Here is a 14,198-nt window from a genome sequence, read left to right as displayed (position 1 = left end):
ATACCAGCAACAAGAGGTTAGGGCTTTCCTATTCTGTGAGTGCTCATCTAAAAAAAAGGCTTAGCATGCTATTTTTAAAGGCTAATGTTCATGTTGTTTCAGCAAAAGGCTCAATGTTGGTTTTAGACACATTTCTTCTTTTATGCCAGACAAGCCAGCTTCTTGTATTCACAAAGCAACTGTGGTTCACTGAACATGTTTCCAGGATTAATTCTGACTTCCCAGGGTCAACTTTACACCAATCAATGGAAGAAATTGTGGAAAAGATTACCTTATGAAAACACACAAACTTAGCCAACCTTTAACAAAAAGAACAACTTGCAGAGCTTGCATCAGACTCAGCACTCTTCAAGGACAGCCTGTCAGCATTTGGCATATATGAACATAGGAGATGGAACAAATCTACAGGAAATCCTTGTGCTTACTCATGTATTCTCAGCACCACAGACAAGACAAGACATTTTTACACACTTCTCCCAGTTCACATGTTCCCAGACATCCAATTTCTCACCACACAGGCAGAATCATACCTGTAATTTTCTGCAACAAAGCAGATGGCTCTGGCTCATCACAAATTGCCTTGACGAGGGCTTTTTTCACCTCTTCTTCAGCTGTGTCCAGCTCTTTTCCACATTTGATTTCCCCAACCACTGAATATATGTATATCAGCAAAACAAGAAAGTCCTCACAGGCATAATCATCTTTTGTCCTTTCATTGTAAGACTTGATCATTGGCAATAACTGGTTCAGAACACTGGGCATTTCTGACTCACCAATAGTCTGGAAAACAGAAGGAAGAGCATGTCAGATTGTCTCTATAGTGCTTATAAGTTGGGACCAGACATACACATGTGGCATACCATTCAATATTCACATTCTCGGTAGTCAGTAGATGGTGATGGGATTTATTTGCTGCTCAGACAGTGAATTTATTAGTTGTCTACAGTTTTTTTCTTAGGGATTCAAGATAGCAGCATTTTAGTACTTGAAAAGCCTTATGATTTAGATCTTCTCCAAGTACCAGTATGGTGAGAGGATGAGAGCATCCATCCCTTGCTACGGGTAGAAATGGTACAAAGCACAAGGTCAAGCAGTTCCTCTAACATTTAGGCTTCATCCTCGGGTCTGATTTTGTACATGAGCAGGGGGTTCAAAGCCTAGCTTCCATTGACTTGCTGACATCCAGATCATGCAACACCAGGGCTGGCATTTAGATCCATGTGCAGGTCTCTGCCACTCAAAGCAGGCCAGTGACTAATTGTCCCATCAAACTGCCACCCTCACTGCCCACAAACACCTGTGGGTGAAACTTCTACCCGCTAATTTTCTACTTTGGCTTAGCTGGGAATCAGCTGCAGGATCAGGTGAGAGGTGGGAACATTGCAAGGCAAACAGGAGGAACACTCTGCTCTTGTATGGGGAGGGAGATGTGGCAGGAAAGAAGAACAGTCTTTCTCTCCTTGTGCTAGCAATTGCTCAGATCCAACCAGGAGGTCACCTGCAACACCAGTACCCTGCCCCTTGTCCTGTGATCACCTAAAAGATCTCCCTGTGAAAACCTGTGCGTCAGCTCATAGTATACAGTGAAACATCAAATCTCTTGTAATCCAAGCAGTCAAGTCTGCAAACATTTATTCTTGATACTACAGTAACTTCACACAGACTAGTCATTGTAAATAGGCACCACAGCCAACAATATACCCTTTAAATTGATTCACAATAAGTAAATAAAATACAAATCAAACATACTAGGAAGAGACACAAGTTTATACAAGAAAAAAACTATGCAATAGTTTTAGGAACACAGAAACTGAAAGCTTTATCTCCTGGTGTACTCCATACTTCATACTTCGTACTTCAGGAGTTGTATTTTCAGTTGTTCTTTGTCAGTCTCAGAAACACTAACATGCATCTCATAAACTGTCATTTTTATACCTACACTGATCCACCACAGATCTCAATCATTAAGAAACCATGAATTACTTAAGCTCCAAGAAACCTTTTTCCATGCTGTACTATAAGAAACTACACTTAGATGGACTTTTGTACCCCACCCTGCTCTTGACATACAAGTTTTGCCATGGATCCATCCTTCATGGGACTTCAGTGTCAGGTCAGGTATTATGTTTCCATTTGAATACATACCTTGGAGAAGAATTTTCTAACTATCCACAAAACCTAACAGTAAGTGCAACTGCAGACTTGAAGCAATAAATTACAAAGCTGCAGTGGTCAAAAGCATGTCAGAGCCAAGAAGGAACATTCTGAAATCCAGGAGGTGTTGGCATCCTCTGTGTTTGGGCAGGGAGTGATAAATCACATACACAGTAAGTCCAAGCCCTGCTCCACCCAGGAAGCAAATCTATGGTGTTTGGCACCAGTCAGGCATGTGCTGGTAGTGGGGCCATCCTCAAGACAAGGCTGTTTGATTCTTGGATTTCAACTCAGTGCTGACTTAGTTGAGTATTACCTCTTCTCTTCTTGAAAAGTGACACAAGTAAATTCTCATCTGGATGCCAGTACAATAAGTAACAGACCTTTCAGATCCTAAGATGGAAAAAAACAAAGCTTCAAGGAATTCAGAGGTATGCATCTATCATAAGGAAGCCATCTGCAATGAACAAAAGCCTAATCAGCCCTAAAAAATCTAAGTCAAGATAAACCTTCATGCAGAATTATTCTGGAATAGATGACGAACTTTGGTCTATATGAGCCTGAATTCATTTATGTGAAGAGGCAAGGCAAGACCTATGCCAGGTATTACTGAACATCATCTACTACCTACTGGTGCATCATCTCTTCCCCTCCTCCCCTCCCAATACACAGACTCTACTTCACTGCATCTTTGAAGATGCCATCGCATGCTGCTACACCACCAAAGACAAGTTCTTGATTAAAGCTGTATTTTGCATGCACGAATTATCCACAGGCACAGAGCACTGGGGGTGCACATGGTTGTATAGAATAGTAGAGTGAACAACTCCTGCTTGAGGATCACAGCTCCTGCAAGTACACATGTACATCTTTGGCAAACTTTCAAACATACATGATTAAAAAAAAATCATGTCTAAACTTGCAGGGTGATTTACTGTAAGACAGGCTAAAACTCCACAACTTCAAGTAACAATTGCCACCTCTTATCTTCAAAGTAAAAATGAAAGAGGAAAAAAAAATTAAAGAGCTGTAATAAACCATTAACTTCAGAATGCACATAGGGTCTTTCTGGGGTATGAACTTCTCTGGAATGTTTCTCCCCTTATCTCTTGGGAAATGGCACCACAGAGGACTTCAAATGGAACTTCGAAGTTTCAGAGGCTATTTTGTCCAAACAGACCAGTTGGACTGGACGGTGCACAAAAAAAATGGGACTCACAACCTCACTGCAGAGCATGGCTCCACAGGGAGCTGGGAAATTTGCCTCAAACAAAATCCACTGGCAGATTGTCATTATCTGGCCACCTCCAGTGATTTAGGGGCTCCCTGCACCACCTACCAATCAATCAATTACCCTGATTTAACAGCCCTAGAACAAAAGTTTTAAAAATGTAACTACCCATGACCCAAATTTCCTGCTGGTTATGTTGGCCTCAAGTTAGCCTCGTTTGTCTATCATCAAGGGAGCCAATAAAAATAATAAAACCAGGTCAATTCTGAGCTTTCCAAAGACTGTATAAAAACATTAATGCTGCTTAATGCAGAGACAGCTAAAAGGCCCAAGCTCGAACACTTTCTGCTTGGTTGCATGGTTTGGACATTTTAATGCTCTAATCATATATTCTCGAGAATTCAGGGAGAGTTTGTGACAGATTTTTGTTGTTTTCTGTCTCTTTTCTCCACCCTCTTTAGTTATTTATTTTTAGAACTTAAGCGGTGTAATAATTTGATGTCCCTAAGGATAAATAAACTGATGTCAATTTGCTGAATTTTGCAAAAGGCCTGAATTTTGGCAGATTATAGTGAAGAAAGTACAAACATATTTTTGGGGGGGTTTAAATGCTGAACATGACATTTTGTTTCAAAATCTTGTTTAAAATCTTACTATTTAAAATCTTGTTTAAAATCTTATCTCTATGGGATCTACAGGAATTAGGAGGAAGTGTAATAACCCAAGAAAAAATTCTGTGAGAGGCATTATTTTCAGCATTAAAAAACCCTGTAAGAATCTAAAGCCATATGTATCATTAGTCTTATTTTACACAATAGAAAACAGAGTGAGTTTGGGAGAAAGAGAAGACGAGGGTTTACTTAAATTAACCTGTGTCCCTGACAAAACTTAGAACTGAGCATTGTAACCCCTGTGCTTCCAACCCAGTGTCCTCAACACGTCATTAAAAATATTAAAGCAAAAATCAACTTCAACCAAGTGGAATTTATTTTCTTTAAAATCCAGGAGGAAGGAGGAGATAAATCTTGAGAGAATACTTCACTATGTAAATATTCTAGTGGCTTTCCATTCAGGAAGCAAAACATGCTTAATTCCTTCAGAGGTCACATGAGTTAAACACAACTTCTTGGAATGGGAACCACAGAGCTTTACACAAGTGAAGAATTTTATTGAAGACAACCAAAATTAAAAAACAACCCCAAAACCCAGCTGCAGGTAAAAGCAGCAGAAGAATCAGTGGAAACTCACAAGCCCTTGGGTAATTTGCTGCTCTATGTTCCTGGACTGGCCTATTTAATAACAGCTCCTTTTATTGATAACTTAGGTGGGAAAAGAGATGTAGAATAAGCAGCTTTCCACTGTTGCCTTATTCGATTTTTCATGTTTTACCTGGGCTTGACTTTTTGTGGTTTGTGATTTTGCCACACTATGTATTAACTTTCCCACTGTCCAGACAGAGGCAAGAACATTCTAACTGCTATAAGTGACAATGGCACCAGAAGAGGACCTCATGGGTATGTGAAACTGGCTCAGATCCTTTGATGGTAATAGACCTCTGCAGCAATAGTCATTTTAGTGAAAACAACAGGCGCTGCCAAGCTAAGGAGGAGTCCTTGCTGCCTGCAGTGCTCAGCTGCCCATAAATCAAATGCTGCAGTTCTGCTTCGTGCTGTTTTACACTGTTTGGCCATCTGAGATTTGGGGTTGATTGCACATAATTTCCATATGGGTGGGAAGATGTCTGTACTCCCTGCAAAACAATTATATCATGTGTTAGTTTTTATTAAATGGCCTACAGGTGACTAGTGATTTGACAAAATAAATCAGTTAAGTATGATCTTACCATTCAAATTATGATTTGCTATGAAGCTCTAGAAATCATTATAATAATTGATTTAGGCAGGTTTTGATAAAAATGCACCTCTGCTTTGTCTTCTCTTTACATATTCTAGGGTATGATTCAAGAATAAGCAACCCAGAACACAACTTAAAAAAAATAAGTTCTTAAAAGTACCACACTCTCACCATTAGAAAAGCACTTCAATCTGTATTTGTCATGATATAGACCATGCAGTTATTCAGACAGGTGATTTTAGATAACCACAGTCCACTGTCTATATTTTCCTTTTGCAGGAAGTAAAATTTTAGTCTCAAAATTATGTTTCCAGCTGGGGAGGGGCTGACAAAGCCTCTCCTTGCAGGGAGAATGAGCAAACTTTGCCCTTAGGGGAAAGCAGACAAAGCATTGAGTGAACTCACAGCAGATTGAGAGTGGAGGTGTAAGATGCTGGCAGTAAATGGCTGCCTCCAGTTAAAAAAAAAAAGTGTAAGCCATTAAAGATCAGGAGAGACATCAATTGCCTTTAGCTGGAGACCAAAACAGCTTTATGACTTGCCCCTGCCAATACCAAGGAACTGCATCTTCCTCTCTTTAATGGCAGCATCTGTCTATTCATTTGATAAACGATACAGAAACCCACCAAGAATACACACATAAAGGAAACAGTGGAGAACTAAACTGCTAGTGAGAGACACAGGAAAGTGTAAAAGAATCTAGGACTTGGCTCCTCTGTCATTACTTTTAATGATTCTTCTGTTTTAATGAAATATCCCTATAGAGCCAAACCAATCTCTTGCCCTCTTTTCTGCATTTATTACCCACTCTGAACATTGCCCAAGGAACTATGTTCTTAAAACTGTAGAGATTATTTTCAGGCTCTCCTTGTAGAGAGACAGAATCTTAAAATTTTACTGTAAACAAATAAAAAGAGTAAGCTTTCCAGAAGCTATTTTTAACCTGGCTCATGCTGTCAAAGATACAGATTCACATTCATCCTATGTCCATGCTCTCTCCCAATTAGACTTCATTCTCACCCTCCACTCACCACAGCAGCCTCGTCCTTTTGCACCTGCTAGAGTGATTCTGTGACTGTGCATTAAAACAAATAATTTTAACCATACTGGTTCTCTGCTTGGGTTTACTGCTTGACCACAGAAACGCTTCCCTAGTTGTGAAGGACAAAGATTGGACTGCCTCCTTGTGCAACAGTGCTGGCTTGAAGCTTAGATGAGCTAGAGTTTAAGGTTGCCAAGAGATAAAAGAAAATTATAGAAACAGTCACCTGCTCATTGGAAGACTTCTTCAATACACTGTCATATGAGCAGATGCTTAATTGGTGTCTATCAGTCAACATGACAGACATCAACAGCCCTTTTGTATACCTGACAAATATTATCCAGGATGTTAGAAGTTACTACAGAATGCAGTGATATGTTAAAGGCGGGAAAAACTACTGACAACATAAAACTTTTAAAAAGCACAACATTTGTAAGCTCTTCTGGTCAGAGATAATTTTTTTAACGTGTCTTGCATAATTCCAAAAACACACACTGACACTTCACAGCTAATATGTGATAACAACACAAGTATTTAAAACAAGCTCTTCAAGCTCTATCATTTCTAAAACCAAAACAAAAGCAAAGCCCAGGACAGTTCTTTCTGCCAATAACTCCCTAGCCTATGATCATGAACTAAGCAATTTGATTCCATCTGGATCCCACAGCCAAAGTAGTATATTCCAGTTTTCTTTCTTTAACTAATATCCTTAGGACATAAAAGAAGCTATATTTTGAACAACATAATTAAGATTTGTTCTTAAGACGTTTCTCCCATCTTCACTGAGCACCACAGTTGCTTGACAACAATTTCCTGGTTTTAATCATCTTACGACTTCTTCAGTTATTTTTGTTTCTTTTGCTACAACAAGCAGATTCTGTCACTCTGACAGTACTGCATGGTTTATACATTTTGAGAAATTCAAATGCCCACTGATATCTCCTCTTCAACAGCACCAAAATCACCTCACCATTATGAGTTATGCTGTGGGGCAATCATTACATCATATGGTCCAGTTTTTCCCTTTCTTTGGAGATAATCTACATGTGCAGCTGTGTTAAGATATTTTAATGGGTTCATGGGGGCTCAAGAGCAACAGTGTACTGAAAAAAGGATATTTAATAAGTCTGGATTTTATTAGACGAAGCTTTGCAAGGATAAGGAGATTTTTACTTATATCACCTCATGTCTGACATAAGAGACTCATCAGCAGGTTAAAAAGGGAACACTTCCAACCTACTCAGTCAAAGCTTTTAGCTGTGATAGTTTCTACAGACATGCTTGGTAAAAGCATGAATCAGCACAGCAAAAACAGCATCAGAAGAATGAAAAAGAAATACAGGCACAGTCAAGATAAAACAAGATAAAATCAGAAAAAATATCTTGGGGCTATGCTTGTCAGGATATTTTGTGTGTGGCTTTTGAGGCTGTTTGTTTCTATAAGTCTTGAGAAAATTGCCAGAAGATGGTAGGGCTTCAAAACTGAGAAAAGGTCACAGGGATAACATAGTATCCTATGAGCTTAAAACTCCTAAGCTTTGAGGGAAACAATGGGAAAGCATTCAATCACTACAAAGCAAGGGTTAAGAATCCAGTTGGTTAGAAAACAAAAAAGGGGTCTAAATCAAGAAAAAATACAGTATAACCAATTTGGTCCTTCAATAGAGCAGATCATGCCTGCAGAAGGAGGGGATTCTGTTCCAGGAGATGATTACTGAAAAAGATTTAGGAGATGCTGAGGACAAAGAAAAGTATTGAATTCCTGCTTAGATGACTTAGTATAATCATTCAGGTCAAAAAAATAGATGACCCAATAGAGAGAAAAGGTCTAAAAAATCATGAGTGGACTAGAGAAGGCAGGTAGGGAATGGTTGCTCACTATCTCTCACCACAACAGGAAAGAGGTAATACACAGAGGTGGTAAGGAGCCAGTTTAAAGAGCAAATTAAATGGAGGTATTTCCTCATGCAATTTGCTTACATGTGGAACTTCTTGCCAAATGTTATTGTGCTGCTAAATTCTTACTTGGACTCACAAAGATGATGAGAAATCTCAGAGGGGAAAAAAATTACATCAAATATTAGTAAATACACCGAAACCACAACTGTTACAGAACTCATAGTGGTTGGAACAGGGAGAATATCATATAACCTTGTTCTCTTCTCCTAACCTTCTGTAGGCAGCTGCTTTTGAGCAGAAGTAAACTTTTTTTATTAAACAAACTATCTCGGTTGCATTTTTGATCCAGTCCATAAACATACTTACATCAAGGCCATGGCAAAAGGACCAACGTAACTAGAAAATACAGTATCCATGGGACAGAAGTAAGAAAGCAACTTTACTACAGTATGTGGCACGGTCAGGATTAATTCCTATATACTGTGCTAAGTCCTAGAGTCCACATTTTTAAAAGGATGTGAAAAGCTAGAGATAACATTGAAAACAATTACAAAACAACTGAAAGGGTAAATTTCTTCACAGTGGGTGACAGTTTCTTATCAAAAGAAAGAGTAACAGTTTATGTATGTCTCTTTGGACAGAAGAAAATTTCAGAGTATGAGACAGCTCTTGAATGTAGTCAAGAAAGGCACATGAAGAAAAAGGGAAGTTGAAACTATGATTTTTCCAGTTCTCAAGTTGGTGAGCATGTTCTCAGTTGTGCACACATTTCACAAACACTTTTTGAAGGTGAAAAGGCAGAAAACAAGCAGAAAGCACAGACTCAGTGGTCTCATGGAATAGAATGCTGTGCACTAAATGCATCTGGTGAATAAAACTATAAACTGTTTAGTATGGTTCTTGATTGCAGTGAAAGGAATTGTGAACTGTGAGGGAAAAGTACTTCAGAAGCAGAATAAAAGATGAAGACAATACATGCTGTGAAGGTTGTAAGCAGTGAGTCATGAAAGGAGACTGACAGTCAAACCAAGCCCATCTTGTGCTTTTTCTTCACATTCTTGCCTTTCCTATCACCTTTTCTTTCTCTCAAACCTTCATTTCATGCATTGTCCTTCACTCCTATGTTAATCTAACATCAGATGTTCCAGAAACTCCTCAGGGCTGCAGGAAAACTTCCAGACTTTTGGTGATGGGTCACACCATGGTGGCCACTGGTACCAAAAATGAAAAATGAGGACTAGGGGCAAGGGTAAAATGGCAAAACCAGTCACATCAAGTGAAAAACAAAAGGAGTTTGGAGCCTGCATGACTGTTTGGGTCTTCTTGAAATACATTTTCTAAGTGCTATTGACTTTTTCTGTTTGTGTTATCTTGCCATCAGACTTTTCAAAATAAATCCAGTTAACTCCTGACCCTACAAGTTTGATATTAACAGACAACCAGGGTATCAATCATACATTGCCACAAGCCACAATGTCAGTTTGCACCAAACCATCACTCAAATCACGATTTCAGCTAAGGGCCAAACATACACCTGATATCTTTTAGTGATACTTAGAGATCATACTGCTACATAAAATATGCTGAATAAGGGTACTATCTTGACCAAAACATAGCCCATTTTGCAGTATCCCTGAGATTCAACTTTCTGTTGGCTATTTCAGTGGAAATGGATACAGATCTAAGCAAAGCAGCATTCACTCTCCTCATCCCTTCTATTTTGCTCCTTTATTTTTAAAAAAGAAGTGGCCAAGAAACTTGGTGAAAATCTATCACTAAGACAAACACACCTACCAAAAACTGTTGGAATTTACTAAAATACTAGCAATTGAAATTCCTACATGTCAAGAAACTTGAAAGACATTTAAAACATGAACTTGCATGAGATAGTTGAATGAGACTAGGTGCAATCATGTTGTTTTAGGAATTTAAACAGTAGCTAATTTGAAAATGTTTTGCATTGTATTTGAAATATTTTACACCTTGATTTGCATATAGACAAAGACACAATACATAAAAATATATGGACATGGGAGGTTTGCAGAGGAGATCCCACTGCTCTGTCCACAGCCCCAGCTGGAACCACAGGAAGGAGACACAACGGCAACACAAAGACACATGAAGGCAGATTATCAATTCGCTGCAAAGCACCACGGCTGTTAATCAGTACAGTAAATGTTATCACAACAGAGTACTGACATTTCTAGCCCTTGTACAAGGCTCCCTATGCTTCAAGCAGGATTCAGGTTTTCATGGTGATTAAAGGCAGATGTCATATGTATATGTAAGTTTATAACCTAGGAATGCCTGGTTCGTTTTCGCATGTGGAAGAAAACTTTCATTTACAGGACATCTCCATTGGAGGATGCTCACTGTGGCATGATTTGCACAAGGAAGAACGTATTTTTCACCTCTTCACACTGGGGAGAATAAAAGTTAATTATAGAACCATATCTCATTCCATCCTATGAAATGTATCAGGTTAAAACCTTAATTTTCCTGTTCAGTTTTCTACTACAATGAAAAACTAACCAGGTTACCACCTTTCAGAGAGCAGCAGATGGCAGAACAGTGATACTTCAAAGAAAAGGACAATATTTCCCCTATAAATGTGTGAATTGCAGTGACAATGACTACTCTGCATGTATCTAATATTAAACATCGAGTGAAATACAGGCATAGGTAAAATGACAATTATGGTGAAACACTACTGAAATCCCACTCTTTTAATCTTCTCATCCCATCTTGTAAATGCTTTCCTGCTCTAGAAGCTAACAGTTCTCTCTTCAAGCACAATTTAACTCAATTGCCTACAAGCTGTTTCTTCAGCTCCCTAACTGGGCAGGAATCTTCTGTGCTGGTGTTCACCTGCAGTGGTGACCAGACTGCACAGCCAGGGCTGTGCATGCCTGTGTGTGGGTATGTGAATTTTTAGGATGCTCATTATAAGAGAGTACACGCAACGCTTGCTTGTCAGTCATGATGTTCTTTGCCTCTTGGCCCACGTGTCCTTCCTTTGGTTGGCATGTTGCAAGACCTCTCCTCTTTTGGTTCCTTTCAGCATTCCCATCATCCCTGTGTGGAGCCAGGCCAGCTGGGTGGCACCAGCAGTGGTTTTGCTGCTGGATCCTTGCTCTGGGCAGAAAAAAAGTCAGACTGCTTTTCCATCACCAGCTGCAAGGGCCATGTGAGGGCATCCTGGCTGCCAGGGATTGCTCCTGCCACACCTCCTCCCCATCCATTTATCCAGCATGAACTACAACTAGAAAAACAATCCCACTTTCTGTCCCCCTGAGATTTCCCTCCCACTCAGCCAAATGCCTGAGTCAGCATAGCTATCCCTCATGATATCCCATTTGTGCAAAGGGAGATGACTGGAGCACAGGACATCTGGTCCCAATATCTAAAAACACTTAAATCATGCATGTCATTCCAAACATTTAAGGACTTCAGAAGTTTTCAGTTATTTTCATATATATTTCCTAGTTGCTTCATGCAGAAAGCATTTCTTACGTTCCAAGTTTCATTCTAAAGATGTAGACAAATGTATATTCCACCTCATTTTAACTAGGAAAAGAAACCCAAAAAACAACACTTGAAAGATAAGACCAGATCTGGCTTAAGCTACTTACATGTTAACTACTTTTTAAAAATTATTTTAGGAGAGTATCAGCATGTCATGAAATACAATACAATTCAGATTCCACAGGCAAAAAAAAGGTGGTTATTATATGCAATGTAAAAAAAAAAACCCCAAACCTACCCAACAAACAAAGAAAAATCCCACAAATTCAGCTGTACATGCTAGAAGGTGAGGTTCCAGGATACTTTTCAGTTAGTTACCCATTGTGATTTTTGGTAGCAGAGAAAGAAGTCCTGGCTCAGTGGTCAGCACTGGACTGATCCTCTGGAGACCAATGCTCAGTTCCAAGTCCAAATGTGAGCTTCTTGCTTTTCTACTTCTGTAAGCAGTGGTAGCTTCCCATGCTACCAAATGCTAATTTGAGTGCTCTGATAGCCTGATGCTTAGGCCTGGATATGAGAAACAACATTCAGTGTAGCTAACAATTCCCTTTACAGCCCCCACCTACATTGTGAGTCATGGTACGTTGATGCCAATACAATAGAGGCACACTTGAGCTCGCTGTAACCTATTTAGTGTGAGCTTCAACAGCCATTGAGTTGTCACAAGATGGAGCTCACCATCAACTGGCTTCTTTCTTCAAAAGCCAGTATAGGTATGTCTGTGTATCTCACAGTCTCTCTTGTAGAGCTCTTACAAGGGAGAAAATATAGCATTTTGATGTAATTTCTTTCCTTCTTTTCTGGCTCCCCACACTTCAGGAAGGAAGTGCTTCCAACCTTTACCAGTGTAGCATACTCATACCACTAGAAGTGCAGAAAAATCCAAATTTCTTCTTAAAGAACTGCAAGAAAATTCTTAACTCATTTCACAGCAAAGAAAGCTTCCATTTTTCTAACAAGCCATCTGTCAGCATGCTCTCAGGACATGACAATCAGACTTTTGGGTCATAAGTGATATTCCACATGGAGAGACCATCACAGCAAAAAAAAGGAGGTGTGAGACACCCTAGTTTGATGAGAGAATCCAGAGGACCTTAGTTATATATTACAATGCACAAAATACTTTGAATCATTTATCTGAGTCTTGGATCATATTTTGGAAGGCAGACTAGTATTCCAAAGCTCTTTTAGACACTGTTTATTAACATCAAAATGAAATATGGAAAGCACTTTCCGTTAAATCCAAGATCTGAAGATTTTGTATAATGTACCCTAAATGCAGTAAAATGGTACTGCAAGAGCTAGAAAAAACTGTTATTACTAAAAAATATTTATTTTTTTACTGCATTAATGTATGTTTACTCCTTCTAAAAATAACCTTTCAAAACAACATCATCACAATTAAGTTACCCAGAAATGTTACAATGAGAGTTGCACTCCAGTTGTCACGCAGGACACTCACATCCCAGACTACTTCTAGTTTTCCTGGAGCAAATATTTTGATCTTCCCAGCAGACAGTGCTGCAAAGATCACTTACCCCACAAAATGTCTCTGCTACTGTTTAAGAACAGCAGCATAGGAAGGGAGTGGGTGGAGATAAATCTAGACACAGTTGTTTCTCTTTATAATTTCACCTTTTCTTTCCTTTTTTTATAACCACTACAAAAAAACTAGACTGGTCTCCAGACAATCTTTTCTCTTGCCTCCAAACAATGTCCCTCTGCCACCTCAGTTATCGCCACTTCTGTCAGACCCCAGCAAACGACTGCTTGGTGGTCTCACTGTTCTACCCTGAGTCATATTTTAATTAGGAAGAGCACCGAGAAAAGATCAGTGTACAGATATTGGCGGATCTTCAAACAAGAGTACACGCTGTCCATTTTATTCACAATGAAAAAGCTCTTAAAGAGATTTCGATAAAGATTTGCCTCCTGCTTGCAGCCCATGTTTGTAATGTTTATATAAGTGAGGGATATAAATCTTTTTCAAATGAACCCCACGGTTTTTAAACCAGCCTCGTTATAAACTGCCTGTTTCCGTTTTGCCTGCCTAAGCAAGCAATGCAGAGCCTGCTCGGGATAGACTGGAACTAATTTAATGTGCTCCAGGTTTAATCCCCATCCTCCTGGCTTTTACTGGCAGATTTTACACAGAGGACTACTGCTGACTTTAACAATGATTCATGGGATAAGTGGGTTTTGATTTGTTTTTCCACATCAGAAAACATGCAAGAGAAATGCCACCAAAATCATTTTAATAAAACATGGCCGAGATGGAACCGAGTTAAAAGAAATCAGAATAATTAAACTTTAAGATACGAACTGTTTCTCTGAGTTTGAATTCATTGAGGTGAATTTCTAGCTCGCTTTCTGCAGAAGAGCAAAGAGAAGTGTGCGGACCTCTCCGCTGGTGTCTCCGCGCAGTGCCTCAGCCCAACGCGCTGCGGCGGGACCGGGATCTGAGACGAGGAAGGCGAAGCAGCGGGACAGAGC

At 39.4% G+C, this 14,198-nt stretch overlaps 1 protein-coding gene across 2 annotated transcripts in view; it reads right to left on the bottom strand.

The window, feature by feature from the left end:
* The window catches only part of SCFD2 (sec1 family domain containing 2), a 187,357-nt gene that overhangs the window by 106,160 nt on the left and 66,999 nt on the right, over nucleotides 1–14,198 (bottom strand). For both annotated transcript variants that reach the window (XR_002001651.1, XM_015624487.1), the window contains exon 5: nucleotides 531–780. Coding sequence is in view for 1 of the 2 variants with exons in the window: in XM_015624487.1 (XP_015479973.1) it covers nucleotides 531–780 (250 nt within the window). In the remaining variant the exon portion in view is untranslated. The remainder of the gene's footprint in view (nucleotides 1–530; nucleotides 781–14,198) is intronic.

Source organism: Parus major, chromosome 4 (genome assembly GCF_001522545.3).
Source record: "Parus major isolate Abel chromosome 4, Parus_major1.1, whole genome shotgun sequence".
NCBI lineage: Eukaryota > Metazoa > Chordata > Aves > Passeriformes > Paridae > Parus > Parus major.
This window is presented reverse-complemented; position numbering and strand designations above follow the sequence as displayed.